The following is a 16,725-nucleotide window of genomic DNA, read 5'->3' on the forward strand; positions in this document are numbered from 1 at the left end:
TACTCAGATGATTTAAATGAAACATTAAATCTCATTTTCTCTAGCTGTACAATGTGGTTAATTAAAGGCTTTTTTTTAAGTAAACATATTTCATGAAGTACGCTTTGAATATCAAGATCATGCTATCAAATTTGAGCTTCACAATCTTAAAGTCTTTATCTGGTAGTTTTATAACCATCCAGTAGTTATTGTCAGTTTACTTTAAGATAGGCATATTTTCTATTTGGTGGGTTTTAAAATTAATTTGAAGTGGATAAGGAAATATGTGTATATTTCTGCACAGAAAAAAAACTGTAACAGAAAACCTCAGCTATCTGGAGTCCTCAGGAAATTGTTTTATATGGCAATGGTTTCCTGAATAGCTGAGAGGTTATAATAATTTTAAACATTAAAAGTTATTTTCACAGTTTGGGATGAAAATAATTTTGAGACATATGCCTGTTCAGACATAGTACACTTAACACAATTTGGCTTTTTCTTGATGACTCAGGGCCATTGTTCTGAACATCAGTTATTATACTACACAGTTCGATAGAGTAATGTATTTTGGCCATTAAGGTGTTGAAAATTGTTTGCTATTCAAATATAAAATTACACACTCTTGCTAGGCTTTTGAATTCCTATATATGCGGGCTGGAGTTTTTCTGCATTTTCCCTTGCTGTCTTTTGGCTATTACTTTTGCTATTGCCAATATATGTCCTCTAGCCCTATTCCAGTAGCTTCAGGGGAAGAGGGATATATTAGAAACCAGAAAACCAAGCTAGTTAAACTGTTTCTACATTGAAAATTTACTTTACTTTTGTAATGTTTTATGTCTAAATTGAAAGTAAATATCTGACTATAAGTCCTAATGAGTTTTCTAAAAGTAAAGAACATCAGTTTTCGCACAGGAACTTTCTGACAACTATACTGGCTGCTCAGAGGTTTCCTCTTTTTCTGTTTTGTCTGATTTTCTGCATTTTTACTGTTAGGATTAGATTAGCTTGCTAAGTAAGGTTCAGATAAGGTCTCATTCCATGCATTACATTTAAAGAGAATTTCTGATGAACATATTAATTTGTATGCGTGAGAGATCATGTGGGTAAAACTTTTATTTTTGTAGACTTTAAGATACATGACTAATTACTTTAATTATATCAAATTTAAGAGTTCTACCTCTAGAATTTGCTGGGCTCGAAGTTCTTTTTCCAATCTGATTTGTTGAATTCTCTTAATTTTTTCCTGTAGAGAAAATAATGATAATTTAAGACAATAAACTAAATATATAGGTGAAAAGTATTTAAGTGGAATCAAATGATATAAGTACACATTTACCAAAGGTTGCCCATGCTGGATATAAAACTTAATGATTTAGCTTAACATCTTATATACATTCATGTCTTAAATTAATATGATTTCATAAAATTTCTCAAAACAATTCGTGAAGTACAAATGCTAAATAAGTATATAGAAACCAGGTCAACCAAGGTAATTAAACTCATTTAGCCTGTATGCAAGTACAAGTAATATTTAATCTGAGATAAATCTAGGTCAGAATAATAGGAAAAAATAGTACCTCAGGAGTCAGAAAACCTAAGGCTCATCCTGAGTTACTGTCATTCATTGCATGATCTTGAACAAATAACTATTCTTTTATAAAATAGGTGCTTGCCCTTTACTTTACTGAAATTAAAATGCTTAAAAAGTATAGAGTACCATGCAATTGTAATAATTATTAACAATTTCCATACCATAATTTATTTCACATGGTGAATAACATGATAACATGACATTACTTTTAATTACTACAATAAACCAAATTCAGAAGTAATCTCATATTATTTAAAAATGGATTAATTATTGGGGCGCCTGGGTGGCTCAGTTGGTTAAGCATCTGACTTCAGCTCAGGTCATGATCTCAAGGTCCTGGAATGGAGCCCTGAGTGGGGCTCCCTTCTCAGCGGGGAGCCTGCTTCTGCTTCTCCTTCTCCCTCTCCCCTCTGCTCGCACTCTCTCTCTCTCTCAAATAAATAAATAAATAAAATAAAAATGGATTGATTACAATTTAACATTCTAGGGAATGATTCACATGACATACTAGGTATTCACATTGCCTAAATTTAACATAATAGTTATTGTTTCAGAATTTAATGATCATGTAAAGTTTGATAAGAACTTTACATGTGATTTTTAAAATGCAATATGCTATAAGTACACTGTTAACAATTTCATGTTTATAAATCCCTTTGAAATTCCCAAATTGGCACTGATGAGAATACATAGTTTAAAAAACAAACAAACAAAAAACTATGCAAATTGTTCCACTTGCAAATTGCACTTGTCCTAGGATTTCTAGAACCAACACATTTTATACTACTTTCTATTACAATACCTACTCCAATCTCCAGATGCTAGTGTACCTTTTGAAGCTATGCTTTAATGTTTTAAAACTTATTCCTTTTTTCCCCCACACTAATGTTATTGATTCCCTGCAGGGCTCTACTGCAAGAAAATGAGATTTCTGAAATTACTGTTCTGATTTTAGAAGACTGATACCATTCTATAATTTTGCTTTTGGTGATCCTACTTGGTACTGAATATTAATTATAGCTTGCCAAACATAAAAACCCAAATGTATCTTTTATTTCATTTCAAAATCTTAGAGAAGGCTGTACTTGATCCACATTTGATATATTTATTTAGATTAGAACTTGAGACCTACGTAAAGCACATTTGTGATTTAATTTTTCTGCTTTTGTTAACCATAAGGTTATAAGGTGGTATGTTCTCAAGTCAGCAAAAGTCATTCATTCTCCTCTTAAGCACAGAGACAGGTATGGAATCTTGGACTTAAGTACACTAAGTCAGAACTTTATCTTAGCTGTCCAAGTGATTCATATATATTTACATATATTTGGTAGTGCTGTCATTGATATTAGCAGAGATAAATCTTTTTTATAAATTATAATATTGGGTCACCTTATAATATTGAGTGCCCAAGCACTGAACTGGGCACTTTACATAAAATATCTTATTGACCCTTTAAAAAAACAACATGGGAGTTGAAGTTATCTTTTCTTTTTTTTAACCTAAAAGAAAACTGAAGTTCCTAGAGGGTATATATTTTGCTTAAAGTCAAATACTAAATACAGAGAAGACCTGGTTAGATTCCAATGCTTTTGCTCCTTCTGCTTCATAATAATGCTTCTGGAAGCCTCCAGAAAATTGCTTTGAGGACTATATGGTGACATTTTAGGCCTACTAGGTGGAAAAAATAATCCAGAGGATGAGAAGCACATGCTACTATTTTATCCCAGATCTAATGCTGACTTTAAAATAGGCATTGTATAACTGCCTGTGTGAGTAAACCTTGCTAGACTTTGATTCACTTTGTTGGCAACAAGGAATAAGTCAAATGGTATTACGAGACTACCTTCAGACAAATATCAATGAATATCTAACATCAGTTCATTTGTATTAGTGTTGCTGGAACCTTGGGACCCCAATGCTTTTTTTGATGAGCAGCAAAAACTACGTAGGCTTAGGGTGTAGCCACTTCAAGAGTTTAGGATCACAAAGCTGACCTTTGAGTGCTGATGGGATTTGATGGGTCTCTAGCCATCAGGAAATAGGCTAAGCCATAAAAAAATAGTATTTCACTTAAAATGAAATATAAACTATTTTTACATATATATGTAATATGTAGTAAATATAATATTTTAATAAACCTATTTGTGAGACTACATATTTTTAAGTCAATCTTATAGTGTCTTTAGCAGTCACAATCAACAAACTAAGGAAAGAATTGAAGTTTAAAATTGACTACATTAAATTACAGTAAAGGAGTACACCATATAGTTTGGTGTTTTTATATCTTTTAAAAAGTGAGCATTTGTTTTGTGCTAGGCATTGTGATAGACGTTTTACATTCACGATCTCATTAAATTGTTAGCTAATGCAGTTATTTTCTTCTACCATGGAGGAAACAGAGACACAGAGGTTAAATAACTCATCTAAGGTCACAAAATATTAAGCAGCAGAGAACATATTCAACTCTCAGCTCCTTGACTACAGACTAAGTTCTGGCTCCCCATTCCCCATCAACTCTCCCTTATCCCACTGCCTTAGCCAATACTGGAAGGAACCTTGGAAATAGCCACATCCAGCCCAACCCATTTATTTAGCAGCTATTTATATAGTAACACAACTTACTTCATTTCATACTCAGAAATAACTACTTGCTGTTAAAAAATTTAAACAAATCGTAGTTTCCCCCATTTCCTTTCTGCTTTAATGGTTATGTGACTATGTGGAGATGGCAGAGTAGTTCACACACTTCCATCTTAAATTAAATCAAATATCTTGTCATGTAATGCTTTACCTATAAAAATTTAAAAATCACTTCATTTACCTATCCTTAATTTTGAAAACTACATGGGGGAGAGACATTGTAGACATAAGATAGAATGAATGCTGGATATGCTGAAGTAATGCTTTCTTGGTTTTTTTTGTAGTAGTAATTTTTAAGCATTCAGAAGCAGTGGGAACAAACCCTATTCTATATAACTTGAGTTTAACTTTTTACTCATATTTTATGTTTCATTACAACAAGCTTTTCCTACTAAAATATGAGCATTCAAGCAATAGCCTTCATTTACTGATACACTACTTTAAAAAGTTTGAAAGCTGTTCAAGATGTCCACTTATATTCAAACTCTATCAAGATATTAAAAATACTTAGATTTACTTTTTGGTAATCTCTAAGAACTTGGAAGTAGAAGACTTGGTTCAAAAATGAGGTGAATTTTAGGGGAATCTGGCTGGCTTAGTTGGTTAAACATCTGCCTTCAGCTGAGGTCATGATCCTAGGGTCCTGGGCCCTGGGATCGAGTCCCGCTTTGGGCTCCCTGCAGGGAGCCTGCTTCTCCCTCACCCTCTGCCTGCATGCTCTCTCTCTCAAAGAAATAAATAAAATCTTAAAAAGATGAGGTGAATTTTAACTAATGCGAGAGGACAGCTTTCTAAGATACATAACATTAATGTGAAATACTGTTATTTCAGAAATCAAAATGAAAATAATGTACATATATACATCAATAGAGCCCCAATATAACACTTGTGTTTTAAAAATCAGTTCCAATGCATAAACGTACCTGTTGTTTCATAATCTTTATTTGTTCTTTTTGCTTTCTCTTCTCCTCAGCAGCCATTATTGCTATGGTGAAAAACCAAAGCACAGATATCATCAGCAAGGGAATGAAGAGGAGAAGCTTCTTATGAATTCCCCAATACTTACTCTTCATGTTTATGTTTTCATTTAAATCACCCACCTTGTTGTTTTTTGGCTTCTTTGGCAACTCGAGCCTGTTCCTGCTTTTGAAGTTTTCTCAAAAGCTTTATTTGCGCTGCTTGTCTGGCTATTTCTGAAACACACAAAATTTCAAGGAATATTATTAATAACTTTACATAACTGCTAACCTAAGAACAATAACTGTGTGAAACTGGTATCTCATGAAAGACATAATTTTTAAGAAAATTGCCTAAGGTTAGATACCAACTGGGAGAATGGCATGGCAGAAAATTTCCTGTCCCTTTCCCGTAGAAACTGCCAAATTATTTCACCAAATATGACCCCATATACAGGACTACACAAAAATGATACTTCTTTCAATCCTCTTCATAGAGGTCAATCTAAGTATATTTTTTCACATTTCATGTAATCCCCACTTTGTAGGAAAATAGCTGCTGATATGCAAAAATAGTGATTTAGCTTCAGTCTTAAGAATAACAGAATATTTAAAAAGGAAAAAGAACCCCAAATCGAACAAATATAAAGCCTCGAAAACTCAGTATCTCAATCAGCTATATAAGTGGTAAAGTTTTTGAATCCAGTGACATTTTCATTTATAAAGGAGAGGATCTAAATCTCCTAAATAAAAAGAGTACAGAATGTCAGTGAGTTTCAAAGACAACCCAGTCCTCCTAAGTTTTAAGGACAAATGTACGAAACCGGGATAGACTGACATAATTAAAATGGTCCCAACTTTCATTCTTCCCTCTCTCCATGTAATTTGCAATGTGATTTTGCAGTTCCTCTCACCAAGAGGTAAAATATATTTTCTTGTCCCTTGATGCTGAGTTCAGCCATGTGATCTTTCTTGGCCAACAGGATGTTAGCAGTTGTGATGCACATAGAAGTTTGACAATATACCTGTACTCTTTCTATTTTTACTCTTGTGCCTTGCCCTTTCCTATAAGGACATGTTTGGGCTAGGCTGCTGAAGGTTGGGACACGTGGAGTCAGTTGACTTCACATATGTGAACAAGCCCAGCCCAGATCAGCAGAGCTGCCTAATTTCCCTCCAGCTGCTTCCATCTGTGCAACAATTAATACCTAGTGTTGTACATCACTGAAGTTTTGGGGTTGGCTGTTTCCCAGAATTACTGTGGCAGTAGATAACTGATATAGAAAGCATTTAATGTCATACTTTCTTCTGCTGGCAAACTTGGTCAGAATATTTTTAACTATAAAAGTGGTGTATCATAGTATCACTCATAAAATACCGCCTTATATTAGACATTATTTTAAACTTCGTAGCAGATGAGTTTTCAGAAATCTATATATTATATTCAGTAATGAATATGATTGGCTAACACCTGAATTACTTGAGCTTTACTAATAATTTCTGCCATTTATTAAACTTCTGTATTAAATTTACATGAACTTGTTTCATCTTCATAACAATCTTATGAGCTAGGCAACATTATGCCCAGTTTATAGATAAATAACTAAGGCTCACAAAGGTTAAATAGCAAAGCCAAGATATAAACCCAGGTCCTTCTGACTTCACAGTCTATATGCTACTAGTTCTAAGAACTTTTAAGAAAAGTTGAATGCCTTGAGATTTTACATAAGAACCTAACCCTATGTCCTTGTAACAGCTGAGGTGACCTTCGTTACTATGGCTTATTTTCTACCAACAAGTCTTTAAAAAAGGAGATGGAATGTAAAGGGTCTAATTTTGTCTAGTAAACTAGAATTGCTAATGAAAGATGAAATGGAAGATGCTGCTAAAATATATTTCTAATCCTCCAATAATTTTCAACACTAGGTTATAAGCATCATCAAGAATTCCTAAGCCACATAAAAAGGATCTTCTGTTCACTAAATACCCTGGGAAATAAAAATCTATAAACGAGGTTGCAGAATCAGCAAACTCCAATAATAATACACCTGAAGGATACTGTTCTCACCTATGATAGTACCAGATGACTATTTTTCTAACACGAAAGAACTGAAAGCTTTCACTGAACTCTACTATGAAGACCTAAGTCTACCTTAAAATACAAAGATGTGTCAAGTGGTTAAAGAAAAATGTGTTCTAGAAAATGTGGCATAGGTGTGATCTTTTGTTTCAAGTTAAACTGATGGTCTCAAACAGAAGTCTGGCTTATAATAAAGAAATGCTATATTTAGGTGTGTATTTGTGTAAGAAAGTATTGGCCAACTTCAAGCCCACACAAGTACACAGTAATTTTTATTTTTAAACCCTTAGGACAGAAAACCATTAAAAAGTTCAACCCATATCTTTTTACTTTAGGAAGGAGGGTAAAATTCTTAATAATCATTAAAAATTCACATAGCTTAAACTTTATATTATGAGTAGTTGGAAAATGTTTTTAAAAGTTAGAAACACTATGGAGGAAGGAGAATGAGAAGACCTAGAAAATTCACTCACGCTCTGAGAAATAAACTGCTCCCAACAGCTTCTCATTAATTTAGATTATGGTTGCTGAATACGTTATCTATTATAACTGACTTTTGAAATATCAATTTTGAAAATATCTTTTATGGATTAAGAAATTACCTATTTAAATTTTAAAGATAAAAGTTTATTTTTGAAATAGTTTACACACACAATTAGGGCTATTTTAGATATACCACACTTCTTTGATACTAAGGTGCATTTTTAAATATAGTCTAAAATCAGAATGTGTCTGACAATTGGCAGCACTTCTCTTTCTTTGTGTACATCTTAAAATAATGGTGCATTGCAATGACTATAGCATCTCAGGTTCTATGATATATGGAATGGAGAGGTACTATTTGATCTTAGAAAATTTAAGGTATTAATGGTATTGGCAAGTTTATTAGGTTAAAAATCTTTTTCATATTGAAACCCTCTCAGATTCTTACATTTATTCTCTTGAGAAATTAGAGAGCTCTCATTTCATAAGGCTTGGATGTACAAAGTTTGCATTTATTTTACCATTCTGAACTTTTCTTCAAATTAAGTCTAGTTTTTCAGTCTAGTTGAGGCCTAGTAGAATAATAATATATAACAGAAACTGCTAGAATCCCCTCAGATAACCCCCTCAAACTGTTAATGTAGAAGCCTTTGAGAAGTAAAAGTGGTGATAAAATGATTCATTCCTTTCTTCCCAAGAAAAAACATGCATATTTTACCATATATGCTTCTAAATATTAATAATAATTATTTATTTACTGTTAAATATTTAACATTTATATACTTGTTGAGAAAAAACATATATACATTATCAGGTCAAAGGTAACAGAACTTGCAAAATGCAACATAACACAACAAGGGAGACCTATGTAACGGAATACAAACCAAATTGAAATCTAGAGGGAGAAAAACCTTTGGGTAAAAGTTAAGTAATTAGCTTCTATATTGTTAAAAATAGAATTTAATTAATTTTGCAAATATAAAGTTACCATTTTAGATACTAAGTATTAATAGCATTTGTATTATATATGCATGATATGCATGAAGAGCCCATGCTTTAGGTATCAGTTAATTTTAAGCTTTCTTATTTTAGGCAAACAATGTATACTCATCACTGTTATACATTCATCAGAAGAGTCAGTGGATTACTGACAATATTAATTTTAAAACTCATCATTTATGGCTATATCTGTTAATAACTTTTTTTCAGCCTTCACTAGTAACTATTCAGGGGAGATGAAAGTCTTAACAGAAACCAAATAAAATAACATAAAAATTTCACAAATGGGCTGCCTGGCTGGCTCAGTTGGAAGAGCATGCAACTCTTGATCTTGGGGTTGTGAGTTTGAGCCCCATGTTGGGTGAGAGATCACTTAAATTAATAAATAAATAAGCTAAAAAAAATTTCACTAACATACTATGGCAGAGAAAAACTTATATGACATTAAGTTATATGCCAGGCAGTTAATTTACATGCTATTAGTGGAAGTATGAATTAGTACAACTTTTTTGGAGACAATGTTTGCCTGCTATCTACCAAAATTGAAAATGCACATACACTTTGATTCAAAGATTCTATCTCTACAATTTTATACTATGGATAGCTATGCCCATAGAAGGATATGAATAAATGTGTAATATCGGTTTACTGCAGGACTGTTTGTGATAGCAAAGATTGGGAAACAGCTCAAATAGTCATCACAAAAGACTGATTAAATGAAGTACGGCAGAGCCATACATGGTGCATCACTTACTATTCAGCTGTTAAATGTGTTAGGTTGATTTTTAAGTGCAGATACAGAAAGATGTTCAAGATAAATTAAGTGGAAAAAAGCGAGCTGAATAGGATGTACAATATAAGTTCATTTATTTATTTTAGAAGTGAAAAAGGATATAGATATATAATACAACATATTATACATGTGTATGTGTACATATATTGTATCATATGACTGTATGTGTGTATATAGGAGTATGTGTACACATTTCTGGATAGATTTACAAAAAACTATTAATAATGATACCACTTATGAGTGTCTTTTATTTTAAAGTGAATGAGAATGAGTGTCTCTTTATTGTGAAGCATTCTGTTCTATGAGTTTTTGTTGTGGGTGTCTGTTTTATAATAAAAACAAAGCAGCAATAAAGAAGTCAATATTATGACGGTATTTACAATAAACAGAAATAAGTCAAGCTTTTTCTCCAGAAAAAAACCATGAGAAGTAAAATCCTATTAGTCTTTTAAGTCTGTTTTTATTCTTAAACCTTTATTTTATATTGATATATGTTTCCATATATGCTTGTGACTGTAAGACACCAATGTACAGCCTTAAGAGACTTCACATTTATAACTGGTAACTCCTAACAGAACTGCTTTATTTTTGTCAGCTTTCTCTGTGTCAGACATAGCATGGGAACTTCATGTTGATAATTTATGTGTAGTTTGGAGTTACAACACATTTGAGGTTATTATGAGCACTTTGTGCTTGATAAGTAACACTTTCTAGTGATCTTAAGTACTTTTTGATTTAAATCTATTAGTTGGCCATTTTGAAAATATGTGTGATATATCCAGACTACAGAAGAACTCAAACTAAAAAGACTGGGGTTACTTACCAGTAATTGGAGTTCTCTAACTGAAAATTTACTCCACAGATCCACATATTTTGGAGTTATTCCCTTGTACCACCTCAAGGAATCGGGAGCTGTTAAAATGAGAATTTCCAGAATGTTGGCACAACCTTAAGGCATGTGCCAAGTGCTGGCTGATTCCCTTTCTGTGCAAGCCTTAAAAGCTTATCCCCCACCTTTGTAGTTTTAAACACATAGGGTATAATGTGTTTATGAGTATGGCTCTTGAAAGGAGCTTACCTAATCAAAGAACTCCAGTTACCAGTGGGATTTTATTTTCTCATTTTTATTCTAACAGAAATATCTACTTTTAGAAAGTGAGAGCAGTATCAATCATTCATAAGTCAAAAACATAAGAGATACATAGACTTTTTTAGTATGATTATTACAGTGTTGTATATATGATATTTCTTACCTTGAGCTTGCAATTTTCTTAGCAATTTAGCATCTGTATTATCTAGAAACTCAGCACTTCCCACATTTGGAGGTCGACCCTTCCGACGTCTCATCCTGGATTCCTCTCTCGCTTGTTGTCTATCTGGATTTGGTGGTCTTCCTCTACGGCCTTCCATTGCCCTGATACGGGGAATGACATCCTCTTCTTTCAAAAGACACCACTGCATTCCCTTTTAATTAACATTTTATAGAAATAATATATTAGAAACAAAATAAACACAAGTGATCAACAGATCAGAAAATTCTAGGTCAATTCAGATATTTTGAAATTTATAAAAGCTAGTACAAACCTTAGGAATTTTATTTTTTAAATTAAATTTATAATTGTTCATTGCCTTTGGCATATCTTTGGTATTCTTACTTTAATGACTTCAACTTTAAATACATAGATCTATATCTATAAACATATGTATCTATAAACACAGAGATATATCAATCACCATTTCTGAACTGTAATGACCATAAAGTTGGCAGATATTTGAAAATATTAGTTGTGTGATGACAAGCCTATAGACTGTTTTCATGTGTTATCAGTTCAACCAATCATGAAGCTATCCAAATAACAGAAGGAAGTTTCTCTTTATAGAAATATAATAGCTAATAAATCAAGGAATAAGTTAGAATATCAACATTTGTCCAATACTTGATGAATTCATGGATCTAAGCATTGAACTTGAATGGTTGGCAATCACCAGAAATAGAGACAACTTGACAGACATCAGCCTCCTGATGGAGGTTCACTCCATCACCTATAAATTAATCTTGCCCCCCAACCAAATAAATCAAGCCTATATTTGATTAAGTCTGGACCTATTTACTATGACTTTATAGGAAAAATAGGATAAAATGTGTATGTTAAACTACACAGCAAAATCCAGTCTGTAGGAAATTCTACAAATTACCCAGTTTCTTCAACAAGTAAATTTTAAGAAATTAAAAAAAAAAAAGGAACTGTAAGAAGAATAAAGGAGCTTTAAAAGATGTATCAAATACATTTTATCTAGATATTGATTCAAATAAACTTCAGATAATTATGGTAACTAAGGAACAATTGAAACTGTGAACAATGCCCAACATTTGATGATATCCAGAAATTATCATTTTAAAGTGTGATAATGGTACTCTTATAGAAAACAAGAGTCCTTATCTTCTAGAGATACACATTGAAAATTTACAGATGAAATAAGATGTGTTAGATTTGCTTTAGCAAATTATGGAAGAGTAGAAGTAGATGGAGGCATAAAACAATTGGCAATATGATAATTTCTAAAGCTGATGATGGGGTACGTGGTATATATTATATATTTGAGATTTCTAATTGTAAGTCCCCCAACAGACACACCTACACCAGCATAATGCTAGTGCATTATAGGAATAATCCTGCTCAGTGCATAGATACAATCTGAGTCTGGTTTTTATTATCCTCTACATGTCCAACAAAACAAATACACTTATTTATTGTCCTTAGTAATACGTTCAGATACAAGAAAGGCATCCTTTTAAAATAATCCGTCTAAAATAATTGTTTTATTATTTCTTCTTTTTTTATTATGTTATGTTAATCACCATATATTACATCATTAGTTTTTGATGTAGTGTTCTGTGATTCATTGTTTGCGTATAACACCCAGTGCTCCATGCAGTACATGCCCTCCTTAACACCCATCACCAGGCTAACCCATCCCCCCACCCCCCTCCCCTCTAGAACCCTCAGTTTGTTTCTCAGAGTCCATAGTTTCTCATGGTTCATCTCCCCCTCCGATTTCCCCCCCTTCATTCTTCCTTTTTTTAAGAGAGAATTCCTTTAGTATGAAGGTTAAGGCTTTTTAAAATACGTTTTTTTCTCAAAAGAATCTTAAACTAGGAATTTAGCTTGAACAACTGTAGGCAATTCTGCAACCAAAAATAATAAAAAGTTCTTGAGTTACATTTTAGGCCATGATTCCTAACCTGGGGCCAGGAGTCTATGAATATTTCATTCAATGGGTACTAAAAATACAAATACTACTCTTGCTACCATAACGGATGATAGTTACTTCCTATGTTTAGAGCACTGTGTTTCTTCCAGGCATTTTCAATACATTATATACTTTAATCTTCATAACAACTCTAACCAATAAGGTGAGTTTTATTGTTCCTACATTTCAACTGAGGGAATTCAGACCCAGTAAGGTAAATAATTTCCTGAGGTACAGAGGCAACAAGGAACAGAACTGTATTTCGAAATTGGGACTAACTCTAAAACTTGTGGTCTTAACCACTACATATTGGTTGTTGATTGTTACCAAGATGTTTTTATGCTTGATAAGTGACTGATCACAATATTCAGCCATGAAAGCATGTCACAGCAGGACTGTGTGAAAAAACCTAATGCATATAGTCTATATTTATATGTTTAAAATAATATCTATACTAACTCTTTTCAGTAACTCTCATGTGAAAAATAATTTTAAAAGTTAATTCTGAAGAAAGTAAAAATTTTTTCCTGAGATTTCAAAGGAATAGGAACAATACTTCTACTAACTGCATTTTCATGCCACAAGCCACTAAGAAGGAAGCCATCAAAACAATTTTATGTTCACCAGTATAGGAAGCTTTTGATTAGTTTAGGTTTTCATTTTTCTATTATGCTCTTAGGCACCAACCAGCATGCATCACATAAATTGAAAAATATAAAAGTGACATTTGTGACACTTGGAGTAGGAGAGACTAATAAAAGAGTATGTAAAGGAATGTGCATTTAGTTTTTAAAGTATCTCATTAATAATAAAGTCAACTTTAGCCAAGATTTAAAGGGTTTTATCAATTTATCTTTTTTATCCAGTTACAATCTTTTTTTTTTAAATCCAGTTACAATTTTTAAATAGTTGTTTTATTCAGCTAGGAAAATATACCTTTGTCAAAAAAGGAATAGATTATTTTGGTGCCCAAAATTTGCCAGACAAATATAGTGACATTACCATTTACATTTTTGCCCTTGGCATTTATAAAGTAAATACTTGCCAAGGGAATTGCATATATTGTGCTACATATATAGTCTTCTTTTTTTTTTTTAAAGATTTTATTTATTTATTTGAGACAGAGAGAATGAGAGAGAGAGAGCACATGAGAGGGGGGAGGGTCAGAGGGAGAAGCAGGCTCCCGGCAGGGAGCCCGATGCGGGACTCGATCCAGGGACTCCAGGATCATGACCTGAGCCGAAGGCAGTCGCTTAACCAACTGAGCCACCCAGGCGCCCCATATATAGTCTTCTGACTCCTGGATTTTAGAAAATGACAAATGGACTGCTAGGAAAATTGGAAGCTTAAATTACAGCTTTAATTCACTGAGTAGTCAAAATAATTGTGAAGGGGAGAAAAATGTAGTTTTCTCAATAAGCTTTTCCTCAGAAAAAACAAATATAATTTATATCACCTGATTCATATGCTATAAGCTTTTTTGTCAATCAGAAATTATGCATCAAAAGAGAGTTAGCTTATTATTCTTTCTTAATTGCTAAGACTAAGATAGTAAATGGTTCCTGAAAATAGTCTTTCTTAACTAAGATTTGAAAGATGAGGACAAAAAGAAAATAGATGATCAACATGATGGACATGGTGACAGATCAGGTCATTTTACCATTATAATTCTGCTTTCAAAAGTTACTAATTTCAATCTTTAGCAATAACACCTTCATTTCTATATATACTACAGAGAGAAGAAAAAAAGATTTATGTTTTATTTCAGAAGACTGAACAGAATAATTAACATAAGTAAATAAGTACACCATATAATATACACTTCAATGCACTATAAAAGTGCAATATAAGACTGTCATGTATTATAAAAAGTTTCCACTACTTAAACATTTGTTGAGACACCTACTTTGTACAAGGCATAGCAGTGTCTAAAGGTAAATGAGAATCTTCTCCCCGAAAGGACCAACATTTTTAACTTGGGACAGCACGCATTCCAATGCAGGTAATTCAAGGACCACATGCCAAGTAGTCATACATTTGAAAAAGAGTTTAGAGGTTGGGACAAAAGGTTGTCTGAATTGTCCACTTAAAAAATAATGATGGTCTGAATTAGGGCTTGAGAATTAGAACTGGAAAGGAAGGTGAACACATTGGTCTTTTAGGAGGGAGAACTGCCTGGATGTGAAGGAGAGAAGTCTGAATGGAGACCAGAAAGGTGATTTAGGTTTGAAGTGATCTCTAGGTAATATGGAAAAGGGAAATGGTAGTGAGATTTTCTTCCCAAAGTGAAGATACAGGATGGAAAAATACTTGAGAACACGTACGAATAAAATTTCTTACTCTCAGGTATTTTATACCTTAAGCACTAACTAGAACTTTAAAAAATATATCCGAAATCTATAAAGAACTTATCAAACTCAACACCCAAAGAACAACGAATCCATCAAGAAATGGGCAGAAGACATGAACAGACATTTTTCCAAAGAAGACATCCAAATGGCCAACAGACACATGAAAAAGTGCTCAACATCACTCGGCATCAGGAAAATCCAAATCAAAAGCTCAATGAGATACCACCTCACACCAGTCAGAATGGCTAAAATTAACAAGTCAGGAAACGACAGATGTTGGCGAGGATGCGGAGAAAGGGGAACCCTCCTACACTGTTGGTGGGAATGCAAGCTGGTGCAGCCACTCTGGCAAACAGTATGGAGGTTCCTCAAAAAGCTGAAAATAGAGCTACCGTATGACCCAGCAATTGCACTACTGGGTATTTATCCCAAAGATACAAATGTAGTGATCTGAAGGGGTACGTGCACCCCAATGTTTATAGCAGCAATGTCCACAATAGCCAAACTATGGAAAGAGCCAAGATGTCCTTCAACAGATGAATGGATAAAGAAGATGTGGTGTATATATACAATGGAACATTATGCAGCCATCAAAAAAACCGAAATCTTGCCATTTGCAATGACGTGGATGGAACTAGAGGGTATTATGCTAAGCGAAATAAGTCATTCAGAGAAAGACATGTATCATATGATCTCACTGATAGAAGGAATTCTGAATCTCAGGAAACAAACTGAGGGTTGCTGGAGTGGTGGGGGGTGGGAGGGATGGGGTGGCTGGGTGATAGACATTGGGGAGGGTATGTGCTATGGTGAGTGCTGTGAATTGTGTAAGACTGATGAATCACAGACCTGTACCTCTGAAACAAATAATACATTATATGTTAAAAAAAAAAAAAGAAGAAGATAGTAGGAAGGGAAGAATGAAGGGGGGGAAATTGGAGGGGGAGACGAACCATGAGAGACTATGGACTCTGAGAAACAAACTGAGGGTTCTAGAGGGGAGGGAGGTGGAGGGATGGGTTAGCCTGGTGATGGGTGTTAAAGAGGCCACATATTGAATGGAGCACTGGGTGTTATACGCAAACAATGAATCATGGAACATTACATCAAAACTAATGATGTATGTATGGTGATTAACATAACATAATAAAATAAAAACAAATTCAAATGAATAATTTTAAAATATTTTCTATATTCAGAAATTCAAAAATTATATGAAATTTAATTTAAATATGATTTGTATTTCAACATTTCTATTATTCTTCATAAATGGTAAAGTATAGTTGAACATCTCATGAGCAATTGGCCTGTTTTCACTTTATCTTACAGACATTGAATTGTCTACCTAGGATCCTACATTTTACTGACAGCTAAGTCCATATGTGATTTGCCAGCAACATGTTCAGGTTTTAATGAAATGTATTCTCAGTCTCATTCTTGCTTTAATTTGATATCATAGCTTGTCTTTATTTTTCTTTTGTTGATTCCATTTTGTTTGATTTTATATACTTGTAGGCTGATTAATTTTGGGATTTAGTAAAGGGTATATAAGTAAAAGAAGTAAACCAGTCCACCAAAAGTCAATTCATTGAGTAATCTAT

At 33.3% G+C, this 16,725-nt stretch overlaps 1 protein-coding gene across 4 annotated transcripts in view; it reads right to left on the reverse strand.

Moving 5' to 3' along the window:
* The window catches only part of BAZ2B (bromodomain adjacent to zinc finger domain 2B), a 185,198-nt gene that overhangs the window by 65,713 nt on the left and 102,760 nt on the right, over positions 1-16,725 (reverse strand). For all 4 annotated transcript variants that reach the window (XM_021703377.2, XM_021703380.2, XM_021703379.2 and 1 more), the window contains 4 exons: positions 10,775-10,985; positions 5,311-5,403; positions 5,134-5,195; positions 1,157-1,222 (listed from right to left, as the gene is read on the reverse strand). In XM_021703377.2, the coding sequence (XP_021559052.1) occupies positions 1,157-1,222; positions 5,134-5,195; positions 5,311-5,403; positions 10,775-10,985 (432 nt within the window). The remainder of the gene's footprint in view (positions 1-1,156; positions 1,223-5,133; positions 5,196-5,310; positions 5,404-10,774; positions 10,986-16,725) is intronic.

Source organism: Neomonachus schauinslandi, chromosome 3 (assembly GCF_002201575.2).
Source record: "Neomonachus schauinslandi chromosome 3, ASM220157v2, whole genome shotgun sequence".
NCBI lineage: Eukaryota > Metazoa > Chordata > Mammalia > Carnivora > Phocidae > Neomonachus > Neomonachus schauinslandi.